The sequence below is a fragment of the Erithacus rubecula genome (genome assembly GCF_903797595.1).
Source record: "Erithacus rubecula genome assembly, chromosome: 5".
In the NCBI taxonomy this organism is placed as follows: domain Eukaryota; kingdom Metazoa; phylum Chordata; class Aves; order Passeriformes; family Muscicapidae; genus Erithacus; species Erithacus rubecula.
Window position 1 is genome coordinate 66726298 of NC_136687.1, and position 23628 is coordinate 66749925.

Genomic DNA, 23628 nt, shown 5'->3' on the forward strand with positions numbered 1-23628 from the left:
GCCACAAACCCAGCAACAGATACAACACTGCCAAAGGTAAGATTTGCTGAGAATTTTAATCACTTCTAAATTTGTACAGATATGCATTTTACAGTACCCTTGAATTGTTTCACATGAGCTGTTTATAGAATCTCTGAGTTTCTCACATACCCACAAATATGGAGCATCACTTCAAAGCCACTCAGCCTGGTGCACTGAGCACTGCAAATGTTGTCTTTAACCATGGCTACAGAACATGCCCATCACAGAAAAAGCTGGAGTCAGCCTCCTTTTTCCTAAGTGCTTGTTCATCCCAAGGGCAGGACTGTCAGCTAATTGACTTCCTCAAGGCATGGTCAGGACAAAGTCACCTCACATTCACTGGCCAGGAAAAGCAGTGACCAGGGCAGGGGAGGTGACAGTTTCAGCAGGTAAAAAACATGTTATTTACATGTTGAGGAAGTTGCCTTCCTTCCCATAGGAATTTATTATACAAAGAAATATCCAGGAGAAGTCACACAGCAGTAGCTTAGGCCAAACCCAAAATATACATTTGATGTGTACAGATCTTTAAAGCTCATTACAAGTATTGCAAATATAAATAATGGCAGCAAAATATCCTCAGTGACATAGCTCCAACTGAAATGAAGAGATGGAATGTTACCAACAGGATTTAGCTGTTCTCTCAGGTTATATTTAATCCCAGTGTGCAGCACTTTTCTTCCTTGTCCACACTGCAATGACCCAAATATTTGGAATAGTTTCAGATGATCTAAACCAGCAACACAACTTTCACCAACAAATTCAGTTCTGGTGGTGGCAGCACAGGCTCATTGCTTATCACAACTTGTTCCTTTCACTCCAAAACAGAGTCAAACCCTGTCACCCTTTTTCCATGGAAAAATGAGACAGCTACACAAAATAATGGCAGAGTAGAATGGCTTTACTGTGAAACTTTGGGGAAAGCTTGAGATCTGCAAGTACTTTGCAGGTTCTCTTTTGTTAAAAAGTAAGGGGCAGACCACACAGCCCAGGACAGCAGTGGTGCAGTCACTGAGCACCTCCTTGGATTTCAGCCCGTATTAGCAGGATTAACCATCCACTTTAGAGGCACAGGAAAGGCAGAGCACTTTAACACACTGTTAAAACATGAGTTCTTTTTCCTCTTCAAAATGCAGATACAGAAATTCAGTCTTTAGGTTCTTGTTCTTCCCTCCCCCACTTTGTCACTGAATGTTGCTTTTCCATAACTGTTCTGGTCCAGTGGAATTACAAATCTTCACAACTGAAGAACTTTATGGACCATGTAGCAACAAATGTTGGTCTGTTCAGGGGGGCTGGGAAAACAAGACTTTGGTCCTCCCAGTTGTCCACTGGTTAAAATTCCCATTTTATTGACACATAGAGAATCTGTATTTTTTTTATTTTATTTTTGTTTTTCTATCTAGCACACACTTACTAAGTCTGGCATATTAAACAAGGCAATATCTTACCTAACCTGCTGAATTTTACTATGTTCATTGAGATGAACCCTGCTGAGCATAAAGTAATTTAAAAAAATAAAAGTAAATGGAAAAAAGACAACATGAGACTATGAAGACTTTAACCCAGACAGGGGAAAATCTGCAGTTTGCCACATGTCAGATTTGTTTCGCAACTCTTACTTTTGCACCCTCTAAACAGCTGAACAGCAAGTCAAAAAGCACAGACCAGAAATAAAAATATTTTTAAATTATTTCTCTAGCTTCAAGTATTAAATAAATTATAGAAGACCGTTTCTGACATAAATATTAGGCCAATGATGAATTTAAAACCAAAATCAATAGAAACATTATCCAGAAAAAAAGGCAAGTTAAAATATAGATAAAGTCAAGCTACAAAGCTTCAATTAGTGCAGATAATTTTTATATTAAATCCAGATACCCAGAAATATACACATTAGAATCATCCCAGTTTTCACAAAAGTGGAGAAGGTAGCCCATAAAATTGCACTTAGTTCTGAATTCCTTCGGACAGCGACCGCGCTGAGACAGGGAAAGGTTCCCTGTGCATTCCATCTCCCTTCCCAGCACTTGGGAGCAGGCAGGGCCGTGCAGGAGTGGTCACCATCAGTCCTGGTGGTCACCATCAGTCAGTCCTGGCAGTCACTATCTGTCCTGGCAGTCACTATCTGTCCTGGCGGTCGCGGTCTGCCAGCCGCGTGTCCGAGGCCGACAGCTCCAGCACGGGGTTGACGAAGCCGGCGTACTCGGAGTTGCCGTTGTCGTCCACGTCGGCGCTCACAAAGTCATTCTCCCACTCCAGCCCGTTGGAATCGTCGGAGGCCGAGGCTGGCTGGCTGCCTGCCCTCCTGCTGTTGAACCTCAGCGCTGCCCGCAGGATGTCCTCCTCCGTCTTGGAGCGCTCCCGCACTGGAATCATCCTGTTCATGCCTGGGGAACACGCACAGGTGAGAAACGCGTCCTTGGGACTCTGCGTCTCGTGTTTCTGCTAGAAGAAACTAGGCTGGTGTTTGGACAGACACCAGATTCATTAGATCTAGGAGAGGTCTTCAGTTTGTCTGCAAAGGGACTGCCCAAAGGCATCTTAAGATTTTACTGATTTTGTCATATTTCACAAGACATTCCCATGAAAGAAAAACAATCACCTAAGGATTGGCTAAAAGAAACAAACCCTTGCTCATTTTTGGTGTGCCTTTCACTCAGCATTTTGGATAAACTTTCAACCAAGAGATTTTGCAGGTTTAGTAAATAAAAGAAAGTATTGGCAACATTGAGGAAATACAGAAAACACCTGTAACAGCAGCAATGAGGATAGCTGGGGTACTTCTTGGAATGCAGATCTGAGTTCCCAGTGAATGTTACAGTACAAGTAATAAGGGTTTTCCCCAAAATATTTCAGTCAGACTCCTGACCAACTTCCACGGGTCAAAAGGAAGAATTAAGCTCTTCCTTCTGCTCCTGGCTCACGAGAGGGCAGCATTTCTTTACCATGACTTTTGTCAGGAGTTTACTAGTCAGTAAATGCAGGGGGAATTAATTCATTTGATTACTGGAGTGTCCAAATAAATGAACTCAATATTAGGGATATCTCCACATTTATCAAAATAAGAAATTTTCTCAGTAAAAATGGTTTACAGTTTAACCATTACAAACTTGTCAGAAATTCCATCAGAAATAAGTTTTAAATCACCTTCCCTTTTGAAAATGATAAATTTACAACTAACATAGCTTAAACTGTCAACACCTTTAACTTTTAAGTTCAGGATGAAGCTGAAATGCAAGATAAATACCTTCTTCATCCTCCCACTCTAAATCCAAGGAGGTGCTGTCATCATTCCCACTCACTGATTTGGTTTTGGTCATCAAGTCACAACTGCTCTCTGTGTTGGGTGTGAGCACTGTGGCATCAGATGAAAGTCCTATTTAAAAAAAAATAAAACATAAGGTATTTTTAATTCTTAAATGTAATTGAATTTCAGGTTCAACATGCAAAAGTAAAATTTTAAATTAGGCTTTCATCAGGCTTTGTGGCTCTTTAAACCTCAGGAATGCTGGAAAAGGCACTTCCTCAGTTTAAACAGTAATGAGTGGCTTATTAATAATCAATATCACTGAGATATAGTCTAATTAGAACTAGAAAGGAACTTAATAAGCTGTAAGATGAGCTTGTGTGAAGACTTGTAAAACAAAGCAAAACCCAAATCAAGCCTCTCCTCCCTGAAAACTAAACTACTCAGATTATTTCCTGAAACACAACCATCAATCCTCCACCTTAGTGATTATCATGTCCTGTCACCAAAACTTACAGGTAAAAGCTTCTCAAATTGTTTTCCTCTAAACTGTTAGTGGAATTTTTAAGTACAGGCAGCCAAATTCCCTCTTGCACTTCATTAGGAAAAAGTTAGGCATTAATATGGTTCTAATTACTTTGCCAAGGGATAATTATAAAAAGCTATAAACACACATCTGCATCTTCAGTACAGGGCCTGGTTTTGCAAGACATGTTCACCACTATCTTTAATCTATCAGATGAAGAAATCACCAGACTTTTTAATTACAGAAAAATGTGCACACATTTTATATTTGTGTGTGTAAACATAGAACTAGAAATAATGAGTGTTTATCTAGGAAAAGCAGCAGCACTCTGTGCCCTCAGAGTCCCTTGACATTTTTAAAGATGTGCTTAAGGAAAGGCAGACTTACTACTGCTTCGGAAAGCTTCATACTGGAATTTTGTATTCCTGAGGAAAGGATCCAGATCCTCCTCTGCCACAGAGCTGCAAGAAAAATGCACAATTTTCTTAGCTTTAGAAACCTCCAAGGGTGCCATCAAAAATGTGTAAATCCACATGCCCCCAGCTCTGTGCTACAAAGCACACACACCCTGAACTACATTCTTTACAGAACCATCTGCAAAATGCCTTTCTGTTCCTCTTCATCACATCCTCTCCCAGTCTGTGCTTCTGCTCAATTTCCATTAGTATTTTCAGTTAAAAATCAATTCATTAATTCAAAACAACTCTTCCCCTCTCTTCATCACTTTAGATAAAATCCCCTTAATTTTCAATTCATTTTTTAGGTAATGAATTCAAACTCTGCTCCTGCATTCCTTTGTTTTTAAAATCTGGCCAGTTCTTACTCAGTTTTCACAGTACCTATTCTAACTGTGCTTCCATAGCAAAATTCCTCCTTGTCTTCCAAGCATGAGTTCTTTCTAAAATCACATCATTCCACTCTAAATTTCTCCACTTTTTTTTTTAGGCTTGTTTTTCCCACCACCACCACTGAACAGATAAGGTGGGAATGAAGAGACTTAAACTATAAATAAACACATAAAATATTTAATAAATAAATATAATTAGGAACATTAATGAAGAAAGAGGCAGACTCTATAAAGCACTTAAATAGTGTATTTCTATTGGGTTTTTAGAACAGGGTCCTGAATAATAAAAACATTTTTATGTTAGCTGATATTTTACATAGAAACACTTTTTGGAAATCAACCTGGATTTTGTGGGTGTGCAAATATCTCTTAGCAGCCTGCAGTAGCATTGTATGCAGCAGTCTAATAACTCCAGCAATAACCAGAATGAATCCAAAATACCCCCTGACTTTCCAGATGAGGAACAGGAGTACAAACAGTCAAGACTCTCAGTAATCATGAGTAAAATTTGGTCTCTTACCTCTGGAACTCTCCATTGTTAACAGCATGTGCTCTCTGTGTTATCCTGTGCTGCCTACGTTGCTATCAAGAAAAGTGAATCATTGAAAAAGCTGAACACTCAAAACAGAGCTCTCAACACTTTTTATGCACCCCCCAAAAAAAAAACCCATCAGTTTTTAGAAACGTGGACACCACCTCAGTCATGACTGCACCTGTCTTGTCTCCTGTCTTCTAAAATATGCACAACTCCCACCTGGGTGATGTTGGATTTCTTTTGCTCCGTGCCCAGGAACAGCCACCCTGCCATTTAAAAGATAAATATTTCCTACAAATCCTTTTATCCCTGTGCAAAGCAGTAGTGCCATCTCCTCTGGCTGTCTCCATCAGCACTAAGTGCTTCATCTATATTAATAACAGCTTTGCTGCCTTGCAGGGCCAAAAGTATTAATAACTCTGCTAATGTCAACTTCCCCTGAGAATTGCTCTTTGCTTTGGGTGTGGGGAGGTAACTGCACTGGTTCTAGTGTTTTTAAATCCCAAGATGATGGTGGTGGGTTTGTTTCCTGGCACACTTTGCTTCTTGGGTATTTAAATAGTAATAATTGCAGGCTGAAATGAGTAAATGGGGAGTGAAGAGAAAAAAAGCAGAAGTAGAAATATCACATCGTGGCGGTTAGAGGTGAAAAGATTCAAGAACACAGAGAGGAACAGACAGAAATTTGGCACAATACAGTCAACAAATCTGTCAAAATCAATTTCTGACACATGCAACGATTTTCTTTTAGGTTTCCTATACCCACATAACACCCAATTTAGATTATCTCCCCATTCTGCCAGGTCACATCCCAATATCCAGCACTGCCAGTTCCAGGACATATTAAAATTCCCTGCTGTTACAGACCCTGACATTTAGTAGGGCAACATCAGCAAGCCAAATGAGCTTTAAAAGAGGCCATACTTCCAAGGAAAAAGCCATTTTCCCATTTGTGCCCACAACCAGCAGGGAGATGAGTGATGCATTCAAAAATAGCTTCCAGTTTATCTTGAAGGGCTAAGTGCTTGATGCATATCTGGACAAAAATGCTTCCTTAAAATCCTTATAATCCTTATGGGTTTTGAGGAGGGTGTTTGAGCAGGAGATAAGTGGTACTAATTTTACATGAAGAGGAAATTAAAATCTCTATAATCCATTCTATCTTAGGTCCTGACTAAAAGAAGTGCACATTAAAAATACTGAAAGACAAGAAATACAGCATTTCTTGCACAGAACTTCTACAAAAACCAGTTATTGTCATTTTAAAAAATCTACTTTTTCTGAATTTCTATAGATTAAAAGTGGTAAGAAAAAAAAAAGCAGGCAAAAAGGTCACCAAGAATTAACCCTCCCACACCAAATAGCAAGGGGAGAGAAAGGAATGTGAAATGAGAGCTATAGTTAGTGACACAAAAATTAGGTGAAAACTCCAAAGCAGGGTCAACACAAACCACAAAGACAAGGAACAATACAGTGCACAAATATATAAAGTACATTTTACAAGCCTAAATGAGGTCACAACGTGTGCTTAATTTCAGTGGGTTTTTTTCCCCCCAAAACCCATCACAGATCATTTTACATTTCAGATCAGTAACTTCTACATGTTATATAAGAAGAGTGTGAATCTAATTACAGATTAAAATTATAACTCGTTCAAAATCTATACTGGGTGACAGAAGCTGTTTCAAACAATTATGGTGATTTTCAGCTGTGCCAAGCAGCTGCACTTTCACATCTTGTACTTCTTTCTCCACTTCAAAAGTGAAGTCATCTATACTTCAAAGCCATCTCCTGCTTGTCAGGTCTCCTGAGATGGAAAGGGTATCAGGGAATTCTGCATACATGGGAACAGGACAGAGGCTCTCATATATATTGGGGTCTTTTTCCCCTCACCTCCAAGAGCTTTTTCTGCTTTGCTGCCCTGGCTGCTTCACGTTGTGCAGCATATAAAGCCTCCTCTTCTAGTCTTAACTTCTCCTCTTGTAAGGCTAACTGTATATGAACAAAACAGTAATGGTTAACAAAAGCAGAACCTATCTATCTTCCTATTAATAAAGCCATAAGTGCAAGGAAACAAAAGAAAAGCAGCTAGAAAATAAAAATAAAACAAAATCGACTACAGCTAAAGCATTAACTGAATTTAACAGCTTCCCTCCCCACAACCAAACAGCCCAAAAAATTTAACTACTGAGTAAACATTTACTGTTAGTGAATTGCTGTAATGCTTTTTCTAAGTTCTCATCAACTGCACAGTGAAAGATTTAAAGATTTTCAGCTCTGTAGTTCATTGGCACTTTTAAGTTCATTCAGATTCTACATTGTATTCCACATCATATTCCATTAACTGCTGCAAAACTAAAACAGAATAACAAATTGTGTGGGTTTTTTCCTTAAGAAAGCTGTGGAGAAAATTCAGCACAAGGGAAGTTGAATCAGGAATATTCCCAATTTGGCTCAAATGTAAGAGATCCTGGTCAGAGACCCAGCCTATTCACTGCATTTTTCAGCTAAGAGACTATTGAAAAGAAGGAATTTGTGCATCTTGTAAACTAAAAAAAGAACTGACTGATGAACAAAACCCAATTGTTCCATGTGAATGGAGTCTCCCAGTGTCCATGGCTGTCCCTAACATTTTTGGAAGAAAAACTATTTATACTGTGACTGTAACCACTTACCTCTGACTGAAGCTTCAGATCAACAACCCTCTGCTTTTCAGCAATGGAGTCATAGTGTCTGTCTTTCAGATCTGCAATTTCTTCCTCAGTCAGAGGCCTGGAAGCATGGGAGAAACACAAAAAAGCTCCATCTATTATCCATGCATGGCAACCCTCCTTTGCACTTTAACTTATCTGTGTGGTCTTTCCTGACCAGTCCCCTAATGCAGATCCAACAGGCTGTGCTTGTGACCTGTTCCTCCTGAAAGTTCCAGTTTATTCAGGACAATGCTGTCTCCCCACTCTCATAATATGTATTATTGATATCTTTATAGAATGTGTATTTTCAAAACCATCTCTGCTAACAGAACTACTGGAGTAGAACCATTAATATAATTGCAGTCCAAATATCACTTTTTTTTTTTTCCCTTAGTTGCTTTTGTCCCTTGTTTTTCCTTTACTCCATTTTGTTGAATATTCACAGTGGGACTACCTAGGCAAGGAGAGGTCCTCAGTCTCAGAGTCTTACCTGTGACTGCTTCCTGGGCTTTCCCCCTGTTAAAAAAATAAGAAAAAGGAAATCTGATTTTTGTAATGACAGAGCACTTCCAAAACTTCCCTTAGCAAAGCAACCCAGGTCCATTTCTGTTCTCAGACTGGGAGCACTTGCTGAGTCTTATGCAAAAGTTACACCAGGAGCAAATTCTCCTTTAAGTCTTCCCAAACACACCTTTTCCCCACACCTCTTCTTTCTTCCCAAAGTCCATAATGCCCCCTTCCTTAATGGATTATTTCCCAAACTTCCTAAAACAAATCTCTTAGAACTTTATCCAAAGTCTTAAATTCATATTCCTAGTGCAAGGAAAATTGAAAGTAAAAATTTAAAAAAAAAAAAAAAAAACAAACCTGTTAACAAACAAACTCAGCTTAAAGTAGGAGGAGGATTCAGATGTTGGAACCATTTTTAAAGATTGTATGAGCAGGTTTCACATGATGCCCCAGGTACTCACCTCATCACTTTCCACCAGGTTCTCAAACTGCAGAGAAAAGAAATAAATAACTTTCACAATTCATTATGATGAATCACTAAAGACATACAGCAAATATGATTGCATATTTAATGTGTCTTGTAAAAACACTACTCCAATTCTGACAGTGGGACTCTAACCGTACTTTCAGAGGAATTTTTAGACTTGGACCTTTCTTCTCACCAATGTTTCTTGTCTTAAACATTACATTCTCCTAAAAGAATTATAAAACAAGCATCCTAAGCAGCACATGCAGCAGAAGTTCAATTGTCACATAAAAAAAGAGCAAATAGAAATTCTCTGTACTGTTTTCACTATAGTAATCTTAAATATAGTCAGTGCACCAGACACAGAGGTCAGCAAGACTCCTTATTGACCTAAAATTTGGGAGGAGAACAATACCTCCTTTTCCCTGTCATATTTCTATGGCAGGAACACTCTCTCACAATGGGAAGTTCTGCACCAAAACAGATTTTCCCTGCTGTACACATCTGACCCTTTCTCCATCAACAGCCAAAGCACTGACTACAATAATTAATGTTGTCCTCAGTAATGGGGGCAATCTGGCTGGTCTAGGACTTCCAGAGCCCAGGAACACCCAGGGAAAGTAAACCAGGTTATTCCTGGTTAACCTTACACTACCCTTGGCAGAAAGGAGTTATATCTGGAGAATGAGAAAGGACCTCTGCAGCCAACAAAGGAGACTACAGATGCAAGAAATTATCAGGCAACCCCAGCACCAATTTGGGCTGGAATATCCCAGAATAATTTCAGTGTTCATCAACTGCAAAAAGTGTTAAAGGCATTTCTAGGATCCAGCTTTTCCTACTCTTTCTTAAATGGCTAAAAATTTAAAAGTACTCACCTCTATAGTGAAGTGTTCTCCTGTTGAACACGTTCTAAAATACTTGGATCTGGAAAAATAAGTTTACAGTTAGACTATAGAAGACACAGCAGAAGGTAAATGAGCCTGAGAATCTAAAATAAAATTTTTAAATGTGTTAAATATAAAATAACAACAAAATCTTCATGTATTTAACACATTGACTTATTAACTGCAGCTTTGCCTCGCTACTACAGCAGAGAGAGGTAAAAGCATGTAAACATCTCCTGTAGAACTGGGGAGAAAGCAAAAACCTTGTGAGATGAAATCACATGCCAGGATGCTGGACTTGACATTTACAGACTATTAGCATCTTCTGCAATCCCTCTAATTTTCCTGGAAAAAACATCGTTCCAGGCAATTTCTGAAAATGCTGTTGCTCACCGTGGCACTTAACTCTTTCCTGGCATCTTGTACCTCATCAGTGTTAAACAATATGTTTTATTTTAACAGCTTGGCACATCCAGGAGGCTGAGCCTCAGAGAAAAACATCCAGTAAGAGGTCAAGGCAATACTTTTAAACTACAAAAAAACCCACAAACAAACAAAACAAAAAAACCCACGCTCTAATTTTGTACAGGGAATTGGTTTCTTCCTTAATTCTTTATTCAGAATTCTTCCTATTTTAGTCTAATTCTTTTATAGAGGACAGTTAGCCCTGCCCTCTACAAAACCCAACACAGTATTAAGTTCCCTGAATACATTTTTACCTAGCCAAGCAGGTTTGGCCACCATCCAGGAGAACATTCTAATGTAAACACTCTCCAGTACAACATCCATTTCATCGAACTGTTTCAAAACCAGAGTTTCCAGTTGCAAGGGCTGACTGATACAAGGAATAAACCCAGGGCCTCAGGGATTTCTACACTTGCATGAAAGATTGTTCAGCACTTGCAACCAACACTTACTTTGACAATAACAAAAGCAGCACACGAGCCAAAGCCTGAATTATTTTAACTGTATCGTATTTCATCTCCATCTCATTTTTTCTTTGGAAGCCAGTTTAGGGAACGTCTCCCCTGGCAACCTGTTGCACTACCCACTGGTTCCTTGTTGCACAACCTTTCCTGCCACTAAAGAACCGTTTCCAGAGAATTCAGAATGAAGATCCATCAGCTTCACCCCCATCCAAAACTTCAAGTGAAGTATCAGCAACCTATGAAAATGTTTACACCCTTTATAATTCTCCTTTAAGCTCTACTTTTCCATTGTTTTCTAAGATTTGAGAATCCTTTTGGTTGGATAGCTCCTGGAGAAAAGTATTCAGCTGACAGGTCACAGGACTTATAGAGATGGTCAGATTAATCTTCCAAGATCAGAAGCTATTAAAGAGACCACATTTTCATACATTTATATACACACTCCATCTACATATATATATATATATATTTATGAAGCACAATTCCAAGCAAAGGCAACTTACAATCTTGCAGGGTATTAAAACACTAAAACCTCTATACTTAGTTGTTTAATTAGGAATTTATCTTACAGGCAAATCTTGCAGCATCTAAAAATAATGAAGCTGGGGTGGGGGGAGGATCTGAGTGATTAAAATAATCATTAAGTTGATAAGCTACATTTTGACATTATGGTGTCCCAGAAATAGCCAAATGTGGACAATGTGGTATCAATATAACTTGCAAAGTTCATGAGGACACATTTTGTAGTTTTGGTTGTAATACAATTCCCTGCTCAGTGGAAGGAGAATAACCTTTAACACTCCAATACTGCTCTGTGAACTACCACCACACCACACCCAGAAAACAAATCTGACCTGAAACACGGGCCAGCAGTTCTCTGTACATTTTATATGCCTAAGACTTTCAGTGCAGGTGGTGCAACACCTGAACAATTAGACAATACAACAGCAGGCAGTAAGATTTGCTTCTGGTAAGGACAGCCTGATATTGGACTGACACATGCAGGGATTGTCACTAGCCAGCTTAAAAAAAAAAAAAAAAAGAGTATTGGCATGTGGAAGGAAACTCAGTAAAACACACACGTACAGGAAGAACCTGCCAAGTACTGCCTGGTGTTCTCAAAGCACAACAAACAGATACTTCAGTGCCAGCTGTCAAGGCATTGGAGGTGTTCTCATCCCCTCTGGTGGAGTACTAAAAATACAAGCAGGTATCCTCTACATGCACTGCCCTGGTTTTTCACCCCTGTCTCTGAGAAGCAGCTTGTCTGGAAGGCCTTCCAAGGGTGAGACTCGCCCGCCAGAGCTGATGTGAAGTAAGAGGCCACGAGCTTGCATCATGTAAAATGCTCAGCACATCTGCTGAGAACGATTTCTATCCTAATACATCCAAAATAAGGGATATGTAGGTACGGTCAGTATATGGAAAAACCCCAAGCATTTCATGTTTGCACAGTGCTTTTCCATGATCTGGTTGTGGCAGAAAGAAACAGGTTGTCACACGTTTCCAAGAGATAAGAATTCGTCTGAACCATTCTGCAATAGATGCGAGTTCATCTGAACCATTCTGATTTATCCCAACAGCGTCTCAGCCTCTGAGTCACAGCGCAGACGAGACCACATTGCAGAAAACCGGGTGTTTTTCCATCTTTTGCACGAGCACGGCCGCCCGCACGGATTTTGGCAACTGACCTGAAAACCCTCTCTGAGCATCTCCTGCCGGACAAGCAGCAGCGGCGGCGGCGCCGGCGGGGCACGGAGCGCCGACCCTGGAAGCGCATCGGCCCCGGCCGCACTCAGCGCACGGAGCCCGGCGGCTCCCGGCGCCTCCGCCCGCCGGGACCGCGCATCCCGCAGGGATCGGCCCGCGGGCACCGGGCGCACCCAGACCCCGCATCCCCTCCCGGCCCCGGCCCCCCTCCTGCCCCACGGGGAAGGCGGAGCCGCCGGCCCCGGCAGCTCCCCGCCCCGGGGAGGGGAAAGGGGCACGGCGGCTGCGGCTCACCCTCCGCCGCGCTGGATGCGGCCGGGATCCCTCCGGAAGAGCAGCCCGCAGCACCACTGCGCCCAGCAGTTCCCCATCGCATCCTGGTGGGAGCGGCTCCTCCTGCCTCCCGGCGGGCTCAGGCCGGCAGGGGCGGCCGCCGACCCCCGGGAACAAAGGGCCGGCACAGCCTCATGGCTGCGCAGGGGCGGGCGATGCTCGGCACCAGCGCCGGCACCGCCCCTGGCTCCGGCATCATCGCCCACATCAGCCCGCCCCTCGCCGGGACCGTCCCAGCCCGGCCGCATCCCGCCCCGAACCTGGCGTCCCCGCGGCCCTGGGAGGCGGGTTCATCCCAAGCAGCCCGTGGTTTAAAAGGGGAGAGCATGCAAGGGTTCCCGTGGGCAGGATGAAAAAGCATCGCCTGTAATCGCGTTTTGGGGGAGAGGAATCCCGTTCGAGATCATTATGAGAGGGAAAAGGGGATGTGTTCCCAGTTATGGAGCCCGACTGGGTCAGTGCCATCGAGGCAGCTGCAGACGGTCTGCAGACACACCTGGAGCACAGGAACTGTGGGTTAGCAGGTTCCTCACTCATTCTTTGGCCTCTCGGCTTCTTTAATCACAGCACCGCGCTGACACGTGGAAACACGGGATCACAGAATGGTTTGGGTTGGAAGGGACCTCAAAGCCCATCTCCTTCCAACCCTCTGCCATGTGCAGGGACACCTTCCATTATCCCAGATTGCTCCAAGCCCCATCCAGCCTGATCTTGGACACTTCCAGGGATGGGGCACCCACTGCTTCTCTGAGCGACTTGTGCCAAGAGCTCCCTACACTCACAGGGAGGGCTTTTTTTCCCAATTTCCGATTTAATGTGCAATCTGCTCTCAGTTTGAATCCGTTCCCCCTCATCCATGGTAAGTTAATGGTGTCATTACAAATATGTGATTTGCTCCTTTCTTTTAACAGATCCAAAAGTATCTCAGCAGTGGAAGAGTTAATTGGATTCCAAGTCTCTTTCCATTAGCAGCACAGGACAGATGCCAGGACCCAGAGGAGCTACTTGCTGCAATAGTGATGAGCAGTAGAAGGTAGGAGGAATATAATAAATCCCTGCCAACCACACTCCGATGCTTTCCTTTCCCTGGAAATGTGAGGTCAGCCTGGAAAGGTGCATTACTGTGATTGCATGTAGGGAGAGAGAATGAGGGTGAAGGAGACATAAAAGCAACCAGGAATTAATTACAGAGGGTGATGCATATCCGTGTGACTCAGGAGAAACGCAATGAAAGTTCCAGAAAATATTATTGCATATATGATTCCTCATTACACTGTTTTCCAGGAAATTGGTGTTTTGGCAAGGTATATACCCCTTCTTTCCCAAAGAGGAATGTTGCAGTATTCTGACAGGTGTTCATAAATTTTTTCAGAGAAATTGGACACCTTTTTTTTTCCACAGTGCCCTCAGCTGTGAAACAGAGGCCATCAAATGGATATGGGAATATTGGGAATATCCGTGCTGGATGCCTTTGTTTCTGCAGATTGTTCCTGCCGTGCCACTCCTGCCCAGAACATGGGAAGTAACTGTCAGCAGGGGACCATCATGGGTTGCTACATCCACCACTGGATGGAAAAAACAAAGGGATGCTGGATTAAGAATATATTTATTGGCTGAAGTCTCCATGAATAAACCCACAGGGATGCTTCAGCTTTCCTTCCTCTCAAAGGAAGCAGATTCATGCACGGTGTTAAGTTGCGAATAGCATGTGCAAATAACAGTGCCAAGTTGGTAAGATAAACTGCACAGTAAGGTCACTGGCACAGACATCTAAAAACAAATTATTCCACCTTTTTCGCGGCTTATCCTTGGCAACACCAGCAGCACATGGAACATTACGCGAATTCTGGCTGGGTTTTTAGCGTGTCACTCAGCCCACCGCACAGGAGACAAGGTTTCTCAGCACGCTTTACCCTAGCGGCTTTAAAAAAGCAGCCTTTGTAACATTTTATCCCTAAAATATTTCATTGGGCCTTTTCGCTCTCTCCCAGCCGAGCCAGGCTCCACGCGCCTTTCGCGACAGGCGCGGCGCGGGCGCGCTTTACGGCGGGCCGTTGCCGCAGTAACGGCGCGTTGGGTCGGGAACGGGCGCCGTCCGCCGCGGCTCCATCCCGGTGCCGTCCCTGCATCCCGGGCAGCTGCCGCAGGGCCCGGGCCCTCCCGCCATGGCCATGGACAAGTACCAGGTGCTGGGGCTGGTGGGGGAAGGCAGCTACGGGGTGGTGACCAAGTGCAGGAACAGGGAGAGCGGGCGGATCGTGGCCGTCAAGAAGTTCCTGGAGAGCGACGACGACGCGGCGGTGAGGAAGATCGCCCTGAGGGAGATCAAACTGCTGAAGGTGAGGCCCCTCCTTGGGGCGGAGGTTTTGTGTTTAAACGGGCTGTGTCGCAGCTCAGCGGCTCTGGCCAGCCTGTGCCCAGGGTCTCCCGCAGAATCCAGGCCGGAGGGACTGGCGTGGCCCCGCTTGCACTCCCACGTTCGCCGAGCCCTGCTGGATTAACCGGCCATAACCGAGCCGCGGCCTCGCAGGGCTCTTTCCCTTTTCCCGGCGCCGCGCTGGGCTCGGCTGCTGAATCCTGCCCTGGGAAAGCCTGGCCGTGCTCCGCGGTCTCTGTTGCCTCCTGGTGGCAGCTGTCCCTCTGTCACAAATGCCTGCCCTTGGCTGCTGTGGGTTTTCTGGAAATAGAGAGAAAATAGAAGAAACGCGGGGCTTTTAAAGCCTGCGGGGGAATGGTGGCTGGGTGTGTGACACTGAACGGGCTGGAGGTGTCACCTGCGACGGGGAAATGCTTCTAGGAAAGTTTTCCTTTATTTTCTTTTATTCATGGCACCTTCCTGGCAGGCAAGAGGCTGGAGGAGGATTCCCATGAGATTCCCTGAGCCATGTGTAGCCCCCAGGTGGGAGCCAGCTGGCACTGTGTCCTTTGCTGTTGGAGTGTGGGTTATCTGTCAATGCTGATAATTGTGTCAGTATGGTGGTGAAAGGGGAAAGGGATTCAAACTGAAGGAGAGAGGTTTTGGCTGGATATTAGGAAAAATGATTCCTTGTGAAGTTGGTAAGGCACTGGTATGGGTTGTATAGAGGTGGGAATGCTGCCAAACCTGTGTCCTGTCCTCTTGTCTGCCACAGGTGTCTCTTGCTAAATAGCCAGCTTACAGTTCCTGTACACTGAAAGAAAAAAAAAAAAAAAACCGATATTTGCCATTACTGCAATTGCTACAGAATTTGAGTTCATAGAAATGTATGTGCTGGAGCTTGAGACACAGCCAGCAGCTCCAGGCATTATCCCCTCAAACCCTTCTAAGGTGGATCTGTGTGAGCCTGGATTGTACCCGCTCCGCTGGCCAGACTCACTGAGTTACTGAGTTACTGAGCACCACCCAGATGTGTTGGGAATTAACTGGTTTTCCTGGGTGAGTGGAATCTTAGAAAGGGGAGCATTTGCATATACAGCTCAGGAAGGGTGCCTTCTCACAAGGGAAATAAACACCTGGAGATTTCATCTCTGTGTATTCCCTTCCCTTGTTCCCTACGAATCTTTGGTTTTCTTTTTTTTTTTTTCCTCTACAGTTTGGGCAGAAATTTAATTGTGTCTGAAAACAGCAAAACCTCTTCAGGGTCTCCTGTATGGGGAATAAATCATTCTTGGGAAAAGAGCTTTTTCTCTTATTGATTATCCTTTAAAAGTTCTTGTCTTGTCAGACCTTCTAAGAAATCTGGGCAGGCAGAGTTGCAGGGTGGCTGGCACTGCCTCTGCACTGGCAGTTTCCCCTACAATTCCCTGTGCTTTGCAGTCCTTTTGCATCTTCCTGGGTCACACCCCTGGGCTCTGGTGCTGCCTCCAGTGATGTTCCCCTGCCAGGCTCCAGCTAATAAATAACTGTGCTCTGTAGCATGGCCTTTTATGTTGTTGTGTGATAAATGTGTAACAAATTGGAGGTGGATTCTTGTCTGCTGGGAATGCGCTGACAAAATAACTAGAAAACACAGCTGCTTTTTCTTGCTCTTTTTATTCATGTTGCATTTTTTTTGGTACTGTCCCAGCTGGGGTGCAGTTTAAAAAATTACCTGCAAATTTTTTTTTTTTTTTTTTTAATTTGCCTTGATAGTTTTCCTTAAGTGTTTTTCCTCACTAAACATTCCCTGTTTTATGACAGCAACTCCGGCACGAGAATCTGGTGAACCTGCTGGATGTGTGTAAAAGGAAGAAGAGGTGGTACCTGGTGTTTGAATTTGTGGATCACACTGTGCTCGATGACCTTGAGGCCTCTCCCAATGGATTGGACTATGACAGGGTTCGGAAATACTTGTTTCAGATTATCAGAGGACTTGCCTTTTGTCACAGCCATAATGTAAGTATGTGCAAGAAATCAGCTCTGCAGCTAAAACCAATAGGTACATATTAGAACAGAAGCATATGGTTTTGTAGTTACATATATTTGAGCTTAGAGAAATAGAGCTTTATCTGGAAAGGAAAAGACATACATGAAATAAATGTTTCTGAACTTCAAGGCTCTGTGTTAGCCTGTATTTTCCTATATGAGTATGAGAAAGCCACAGTTTTTGCTGATCCAGTCAGTTTGCTCTGTACAAACGGGGAATTTGCCCTGACCTGTTGTTCTCTGTGCAGATAATCCATCGGGATATTAAGCCAGAAAACCTACTGGTTTCCCAGTCAGGAGTTGTGAAACTCTGCGACTTTGGATTTGCCCGGCCCATTGCAACTCCTGGGGAGGTTTACACGGACTACGTGGCCACCCGCTGGTACAGAGCCCCAGAGCTGCTGGTGGGGGACAGCAAATATGGCAAGTGAGTGTGGCCTGCCAGGCTGGGAGGGGCTCTGGGGAGCACGGAGGGGGTGCTCCATCTGCTGGCCCAGCTGTGGGTCCAGGAAGCTGTGCTGAGCTGGGGTGGTGGTGGCTTTTCTCCCCAGGCCTGTGGACGTGTGGGCTACTGGCTCCCTGATAACAGAGATGCTTACAGGAGAGGCCCTTTTCCCTGGAGACTCAGACATTGACCAGCTCTTCCATATCACCAAGTGCCTGGGTAAGGAGAATCCCTTGGGCTCCTCGTGCTTGCTCAGGAATGAAGGGCTCAGATTTGTTGTGACGGGTGGGAAGATAACAACCCCTCCCTGCAGTGCTGACCCAGCATTTCAGCCTCTCACTGTCCTGTATTTTTCCATGTGGTTGCTTTGTTTGCGTGATTCCAGGTAACTTAATTCCAAGACATCAGGAGTTATTCTATAAAAACCCCCTCTTTGCTGGCATGAAGTTGCCTGAGGTGAAGGAGCTCGAATCCCTGGAGAAACGCTATCCCAAGCTCCCTCCTGCTGCACTGGATTTAGCCAAGGTAATTAACTGACTGTTTCCTGTGGATGTTTCTGTGTTTCCCTGTCCTTTGCCAAGTGCAGCTGAGTACAGGGCTGCTCAAGTGCCTTTCTCTCAGCTCCCCACACAGTGAGCAGCTGCTGGGGTTGGCAGCTTGGTGAGGGCTGTAGGATACCAGAGCTCCAGTCCAGGGTGCTGCTGGGGGCACTCAGTGCTGCAGGGCCAAAGGGGATCCTGTAGGGATCTTTCACTCAGACATGTGATTTAATTCCTGGTGTGTTTACCTCCTCCTGTTCACCTTGGTTTGACAGGAGTGCTTGCAGATTGACCCAGACAAGAGACCATCCTGTGCCGAGCTCCTGAAGGGCGATTTCTTCAACAAGGATGGCTTTGCTGAAAGGTAAAAGCTCCTTTCCTGTTCACTGCAGGCTCAGGTTAGAAAGAAATGAAGCAGTTGTGCTTGATGATTACACCCTGGGTTTGCAGAGCTGACAGCTGCTGAATGTCTTTGTTTTGGCTTGACCTTCCTGGAAACAGGAGAACAGTTGGAAGGCAACACGTTGCAGTGGCACATTTACCTTGCTGGGACATTAATTCTTCAGTGGCACACCATATTGGTAGTACAGTCTTACACTGTATTCACTCTCTGCATCTCAACAAACTGGGATGCAAACACCTTTATTGCTATATTTTGAAAAATGTGTGCTGAAGGTTTTATTTAGTTTAATGTATACATCACATTTGGCTTCTCGTTAGTTAAAAGGCACAGTTTGTTTGACTACTCAAAAGGTTATAGGAGCCTGGACTTAACAACTCTGATGATGATATTAACAGAAACCCTTTTATATTTTTTTTCCTTTCTCCTTACATGGAGTGTAGATTTACCCAGGAGCTTAAACAAAAGATCCTGAAAGATGCCATACGCCATCAGTTCCATAAAAAATATAAAATCAATAAAAGGGACAAAGATGATGTTTTACAAGAAAGAAAAATGATCAGCGTCCAGGTTGGTCCATCTGTGTTTTCCAAACCTGTATTTATTTTTCCTCATGTTTTAAAAGAATTGTTTTTAAAATAGCACAGCAGTTTAAATTCCTAGGAAATAGCTCGGGAGTGTGCAGGTGGCTCTTTGGTGAGACCCTTGCAGGTGAACTGCACAGTGGTGCAGTTCCTGGCAATACAGAGCTGAAGGCAAATCACTTGGGAAGCACATGCTGAATCATGGAAACATATTTTATGCTGCTGTTTACCTGGTTTAAAGCCCTGTCTCCAAAATTAAAAAATTTCCTTTTAGCTGGGTACCAAGGATGCTTCAGAGTGACTTTGAGGTGACATTGGGATGAGTTTTTATTTCATTTCTTTGGAAGAGATATAGCTCTTTTTCCTCCATCATTTCTGATTCCAGTCTCAAGTGACTTATTTGCAAGAGTGCTGGAACCCTGAGAAGTTTTCTCCTGTTTGATGAAAAGCAGAGATTTTCTCACAAAACCAATTCCATCTCCATTAGATTTTTGCAGAATTATGCACACAGGCTTCTGACATGTTTTTGGTTTTATTTTTTTCCTGCATGCACTGCTGTAAACTGCATTTTCAACACGACCGTAAGGAAAGATGATGTTTCTCTTCCCAAACAGGATTTCACCATGGGACCAAGGACCAAAGATGGAAAGCTGATGAAGCCCAAGCTCTCTAAAGCTGATGCAGAGAAAGCAGATCAATCCTCCAAGCTGGGCTTTCTCTACGACACCACAACCAGCCAATTGAAGTTCAGCCCTCAGACCAACCTGAGAGATTCCAGCAGCAGCTTGGACTATGCCAAGAGCCCAGGCACAGTTATCCCTCCCATCAACCAGAACTTCTCTCCTACACTTGGGATGGGTTCTGGGCCTGGGGGCCTTAATTACAGGTATGGGAGCAGAGCTATGGGAGGAGAACTTGTATCCATCATTCCTGTGATGTCCTGGGAGGTGCAGGGTGAAGATGTGGCAATATTTGCCTGACGTGGGGTTTGGGATTCCTTGCATTCATTGCTTTGTGTTCACTGTGTTACCCAAGCCAATAACTACTTTGGGGCATTTTTGATTACAGACTTGATGGAAAGAGTCAAAAGTACTTGAACCCATTGCTGAAGGCACGGAAACCTTCTCCACTGGCCCGTTGCAGTGTCAGCTTGACACCAGTGAGTCATTTGTCTGTCTGCCCCCTTACCCAAGAAAAAATAAATTCAGTTACGTGCTGTATTCCCAAGAACTCCATCTGATCCATCTTTCACCATAACTCCCCACTAGAAGTACTGGTTTTGTTACTTTTGGGTTTTTTCCAACAGATTTTTTTTGTTCATTATCCCTTGCTAATAGTTCTTACTTAAAATATATATTAAGTCAGAGAACACTTCTAAATGAGGGGAGCAGTCCAGCACAGGATATCTGTGAGGTTTGGAATCTATCCATGGTCTCCTGCCTGGCCAGGAAAGGTAGACCATGTGTGCTGTGCTACTGAAGCAGAACTGAGGGTTTGGATTTAATGCAGCCAAGGCCTTGCTTAGTCATGTCATAAATGCATTAAAAATTGATAAGGAAAACAAGTGAAATGGAAAGTTTTCCTCTGCTCTCACTGCATAGGCATGATTATTACCATGCCAGCCAGGAACATTTCCCTTTCTCCAGATAACTAATCCCAGCCATTCTCCAAGTGCTGTATTTTATCTCTCCAAAAACAGCCTCACTTAGATGATTGTTTTTATTTTGTTGATGCTTTTCCATTGCTTATGTACAAATAGCACTTGGGCAGGTTGAATTCCTTCACACACATCAGAGTCTTTTGTCTCACTGTTGTGCAGATTCCAGCTACATCAGAACATTGCTGATTTACAACTTATTTTTAAGCTTGAAAATAGCTTTATTTTTTCCTATGTTTTCATGAGCTGTTCCATATGCCCTTGATTACAGGTTACTAATGAGAAACCCATCCTTCAGGCAAATAAGAAAAAATGGGAGTTACTCAAGACAAATGTGCGCTTGCCAGAATTGAGTCATCTCCCCGAGCTGAGAGGAGTGGATGGTAGGAACTTTGAGGTCCTCTAAATAAAACCTGGGTACCAAGCCAGCATCAGGGAGCAGTGTGTCACTCTGACTCTCTTAACATGTCATTCCTTGCTTGTGTTTTGCAGCTCGGCATCCTAGATTTCTGAAAAAGGAAAATAGAACATGTGCAGAGTCCCAAGTCCCCTCCCTCGCTGCTATCGACCTTCATAACTCAAATCTGGCTTCACAGCAGGTATCAAGGCAATAAACTGATTTATGCTGCTCTGTATTTGGTTGGTCTGTGACTTTCTCAACAGCATGGCCCACAGAGTTCCAGTTTGACTCGTAGAGGAGCAGAATTTACCTTGGGATTGTAAGTCTTACACTGGAGGAGCATTTTTGAAGCCTGATTTGACCAAAGAACAGATTTGTTTTAAGTTAGGTGTTTCTTTGCATGTATCTTTAGAAGGCTGTTTCTGATTGTCTCCTCTGTTTATACTACACTTGGAAATTGATCCTGTCTCATTGTTTCCCAATTTACAGCTGTCAGGGACCTTGATGCTGGATGCATCAGAAGCCAACTTCCCCAGGGTCGAGCACTAGCCCTGGGGAGAGGGTCACACCTGCCTGTAAAAGGTGGGCTTTCATTTCTGCTGTGTAGCCTGCTGGGTGCTTCTAAATGGATGGTTTCGTGAACAGTTACCTAGGAATGGGAAGTGCATTGGAAAATGCTTTTGTACTTGATATTCTTGGTCAGGACAGGCAGCTATGGCTGACTTCTTGCTGAGGGCAGTACACAGCTTGCTGTTCCTGGTAAATCATTTTCCTGACCTGAGGTGCTGGGCATTGGGGTTGGAAACAAAGCAGCTCATGAACTTGGGGGGGTTGAGCAAGCTGGTAGAACAACCAAAAAAATGGGAAGCTGGCTGCCTGCATGTGAGGAGGGGAAGAAACACAGAGGTGTAAGTGAAGAGCCTCAGCAAGGTAAGGATGTGTAACAAATCAAAATGCAGGAAGCCTTTTTCCAGGGAGCACCTCTGTGTTTTGTTAGTCTGTCCAGAGTCATTCTCCTTTTCTCCTCTTGATGCAGGTGGCTGAGCAGTGGGAACAGTCCATCTGAGTTTCCAGGGGCTAGAGCTGCCAGGGGAGAGGAGGATCCCTTACTCCTGCTGGTGCAGCAGGCTGCCACGGAAGCGGCTCGGTCCGGGCTGGGGACGGAGCTTGCGCTGCCATTGCTGCTGGATTTCTTGCATGCAAAAAGCCCCTGGAATGTTGACTTTCTGGCTTAGGGCCAGGTCTTGTCTGAGAAGAGTAGTGGTCACTGGTGTGTGACAAGGGCAGGAGTTGGTTTGGATGACTCTGAAGGAAGCTGGACTTTCTTTTGTCCAGCTGCTGCCCACATGAGAGATTTATTTTTCATAGATAGTGACGAAAGCAGCTGCCAAAATTCTTATATTTTAGTGGGCTGCCTGATCTGGATTGAAAAGCACCTTTGCCTTGGCAGTGAAGAAAATGTTTGTGCAAGAAATGCAATATTTAAATGTGTAAATCTGTAGCTGTTCCTTTGAAACCCTCGCTAATGCACTTGTCACTTTGTTTTAGGTTCCTTTTCCCTTCACGTTTTTGACCCCATGTTTGGGCAATTGTATTTGGGGTGTTTACCTGGGTGTGGTGTCTGGCTGTTGTTGATGGTGAAGGAGGGAATATTCCTGTGGAATACTGAGCTGTGATGCAGGTGACATGTGGAATGTGTCAGTAACTCGTCATCATTCCTTTAGGTCCCTTAGGAGAATGGGACAGTAAAACTCGACTGTTTGGAAACAGTTTTTGCTTATTTTCCCTCAGTTTGTCTGTGGTCAGTTCTGGGCTATCCTCTGTATTGCTCACAACTGTTTTCCATCACCTGTCACATCTCCCATGGTGTCATTAACTTTGGAACTTATTTTTCCACAAAATACAGCCTTTCCCATCGATGGATCATGACAGAATATGGTCTGAACTCATTGTATGTAGGGATTTGTCTCTATGCTGTCTCTTGACATGTACATTTCACTTGTAAATAAAAAAAATCTTGCAGTTCCAGGCTTGACTGTCCCCACAGTGGATGTTCCACTTGGCTACAGCAGTCAGGTAGCCATGGGCAAAAGCAGGGGGGAAGAAGGTTTGGGGAGGGAAGAGTGGAGGTTTTTTGGGGAAAATTTGGTATGTGGAGGAGAAAGAAAGGTTTAAGGACAAGGTTTCAGTTCTGGGCTCCACAGGTCAGGAAAGACGAGGAGCTACTGGAAAGGGTCCAGCAGGGGCCAAAATACTGAGGGGTCTGGATCATCTCTCTCAGGAGAGGAGACTGGGAGCTGGGCCTGCTCAGTCTAGAAAAGAGAAGACTGCAGGAATCTCATCAATCCATACAAGTATCTCCAAGGGGGTGCCAGATTTTTGGTGTGCCCAGCAACAGGACAATGAGCAATGGCCAGAAACTAAAACACAAGGAGTTCCACCTCAGCTGAAGAAGAATCACAGAATCTGCTCAGTCGGAAGGGATCCAGAGTTCAGGATCACCAGGCTCTCG

General features: G+C 43.9%; 2 protein-coding genes across 3 annotated transcripts; one reads left to right on the top strand and one right to left on the bottom strand.

The window, feature by feature from the left end:
* Window positions 1–37: 37 nt before the first annotated feature.
* On the bottom strand, window positions 38–12849 carry AP1AR (adaptor related protein complex 1 associated regulatory protein). Of its 2 annotated transcripts, XM_079306012.1 has the most exons (11): window positions 12669–12849; window positions 9727–9775; window positions 8844–8870; window positions 8363–8388; window positions 7855–7951; window positions 7073–7171; window positions 5165–5226; window positions 4185–4258; window positions 3272–3400; window positions 2147–2411; window positions 38–2093 (listed from the first exon to the last, which is right to left on the bottom strand). In XM_079306012.1, coding segments are annotated over exons 1-11 (906 nt in total). In that variant the 5' UTR covers window positions 12746–12849; the 3' UTR covers window positions 38–2092. The 2 variants fall into 2 exon arrangements, with proteins under 2 accessions (XP_079162138.1, XP_079162139.1); XM_079306013.1 differs by lacking the exon at window positions 7073–7171.
* Window positions 12850–14750: 1901 nt separating this feature from the next.
* CDKL2 (cyclin dependent kinase like 2) lies at window positions 14751–23142 on the top strand. Its single transcript, XM_079306001.1, has 13 exons — window positions 14751–15046; window positions 16867–17061; window positions 17340–17518; window positions 17643–17755; window positions 17922–18061; window positions 18351–18439; window positions 18919–19045; window positions 19674–19945; window positions 20128–20218; window positions 20988–21099; window positions 21209–21315; window positions 21606–21698; window positions 22153–23142. The coding sequence occupies exons 1-12, from the start codon at window positions 14873–14875 to the stop codon at window positions 21663–21665; spliced, it is 1659 nt and encodes a 552-aa protein (XP_079162127.1). The 5' UTR covers window positions 14751–14872; the 3' UTR covers window positions 21666–21698; window positions 22153–23142.
* Window positions 23143–23628: the final 486 nt, after the last annotated feature.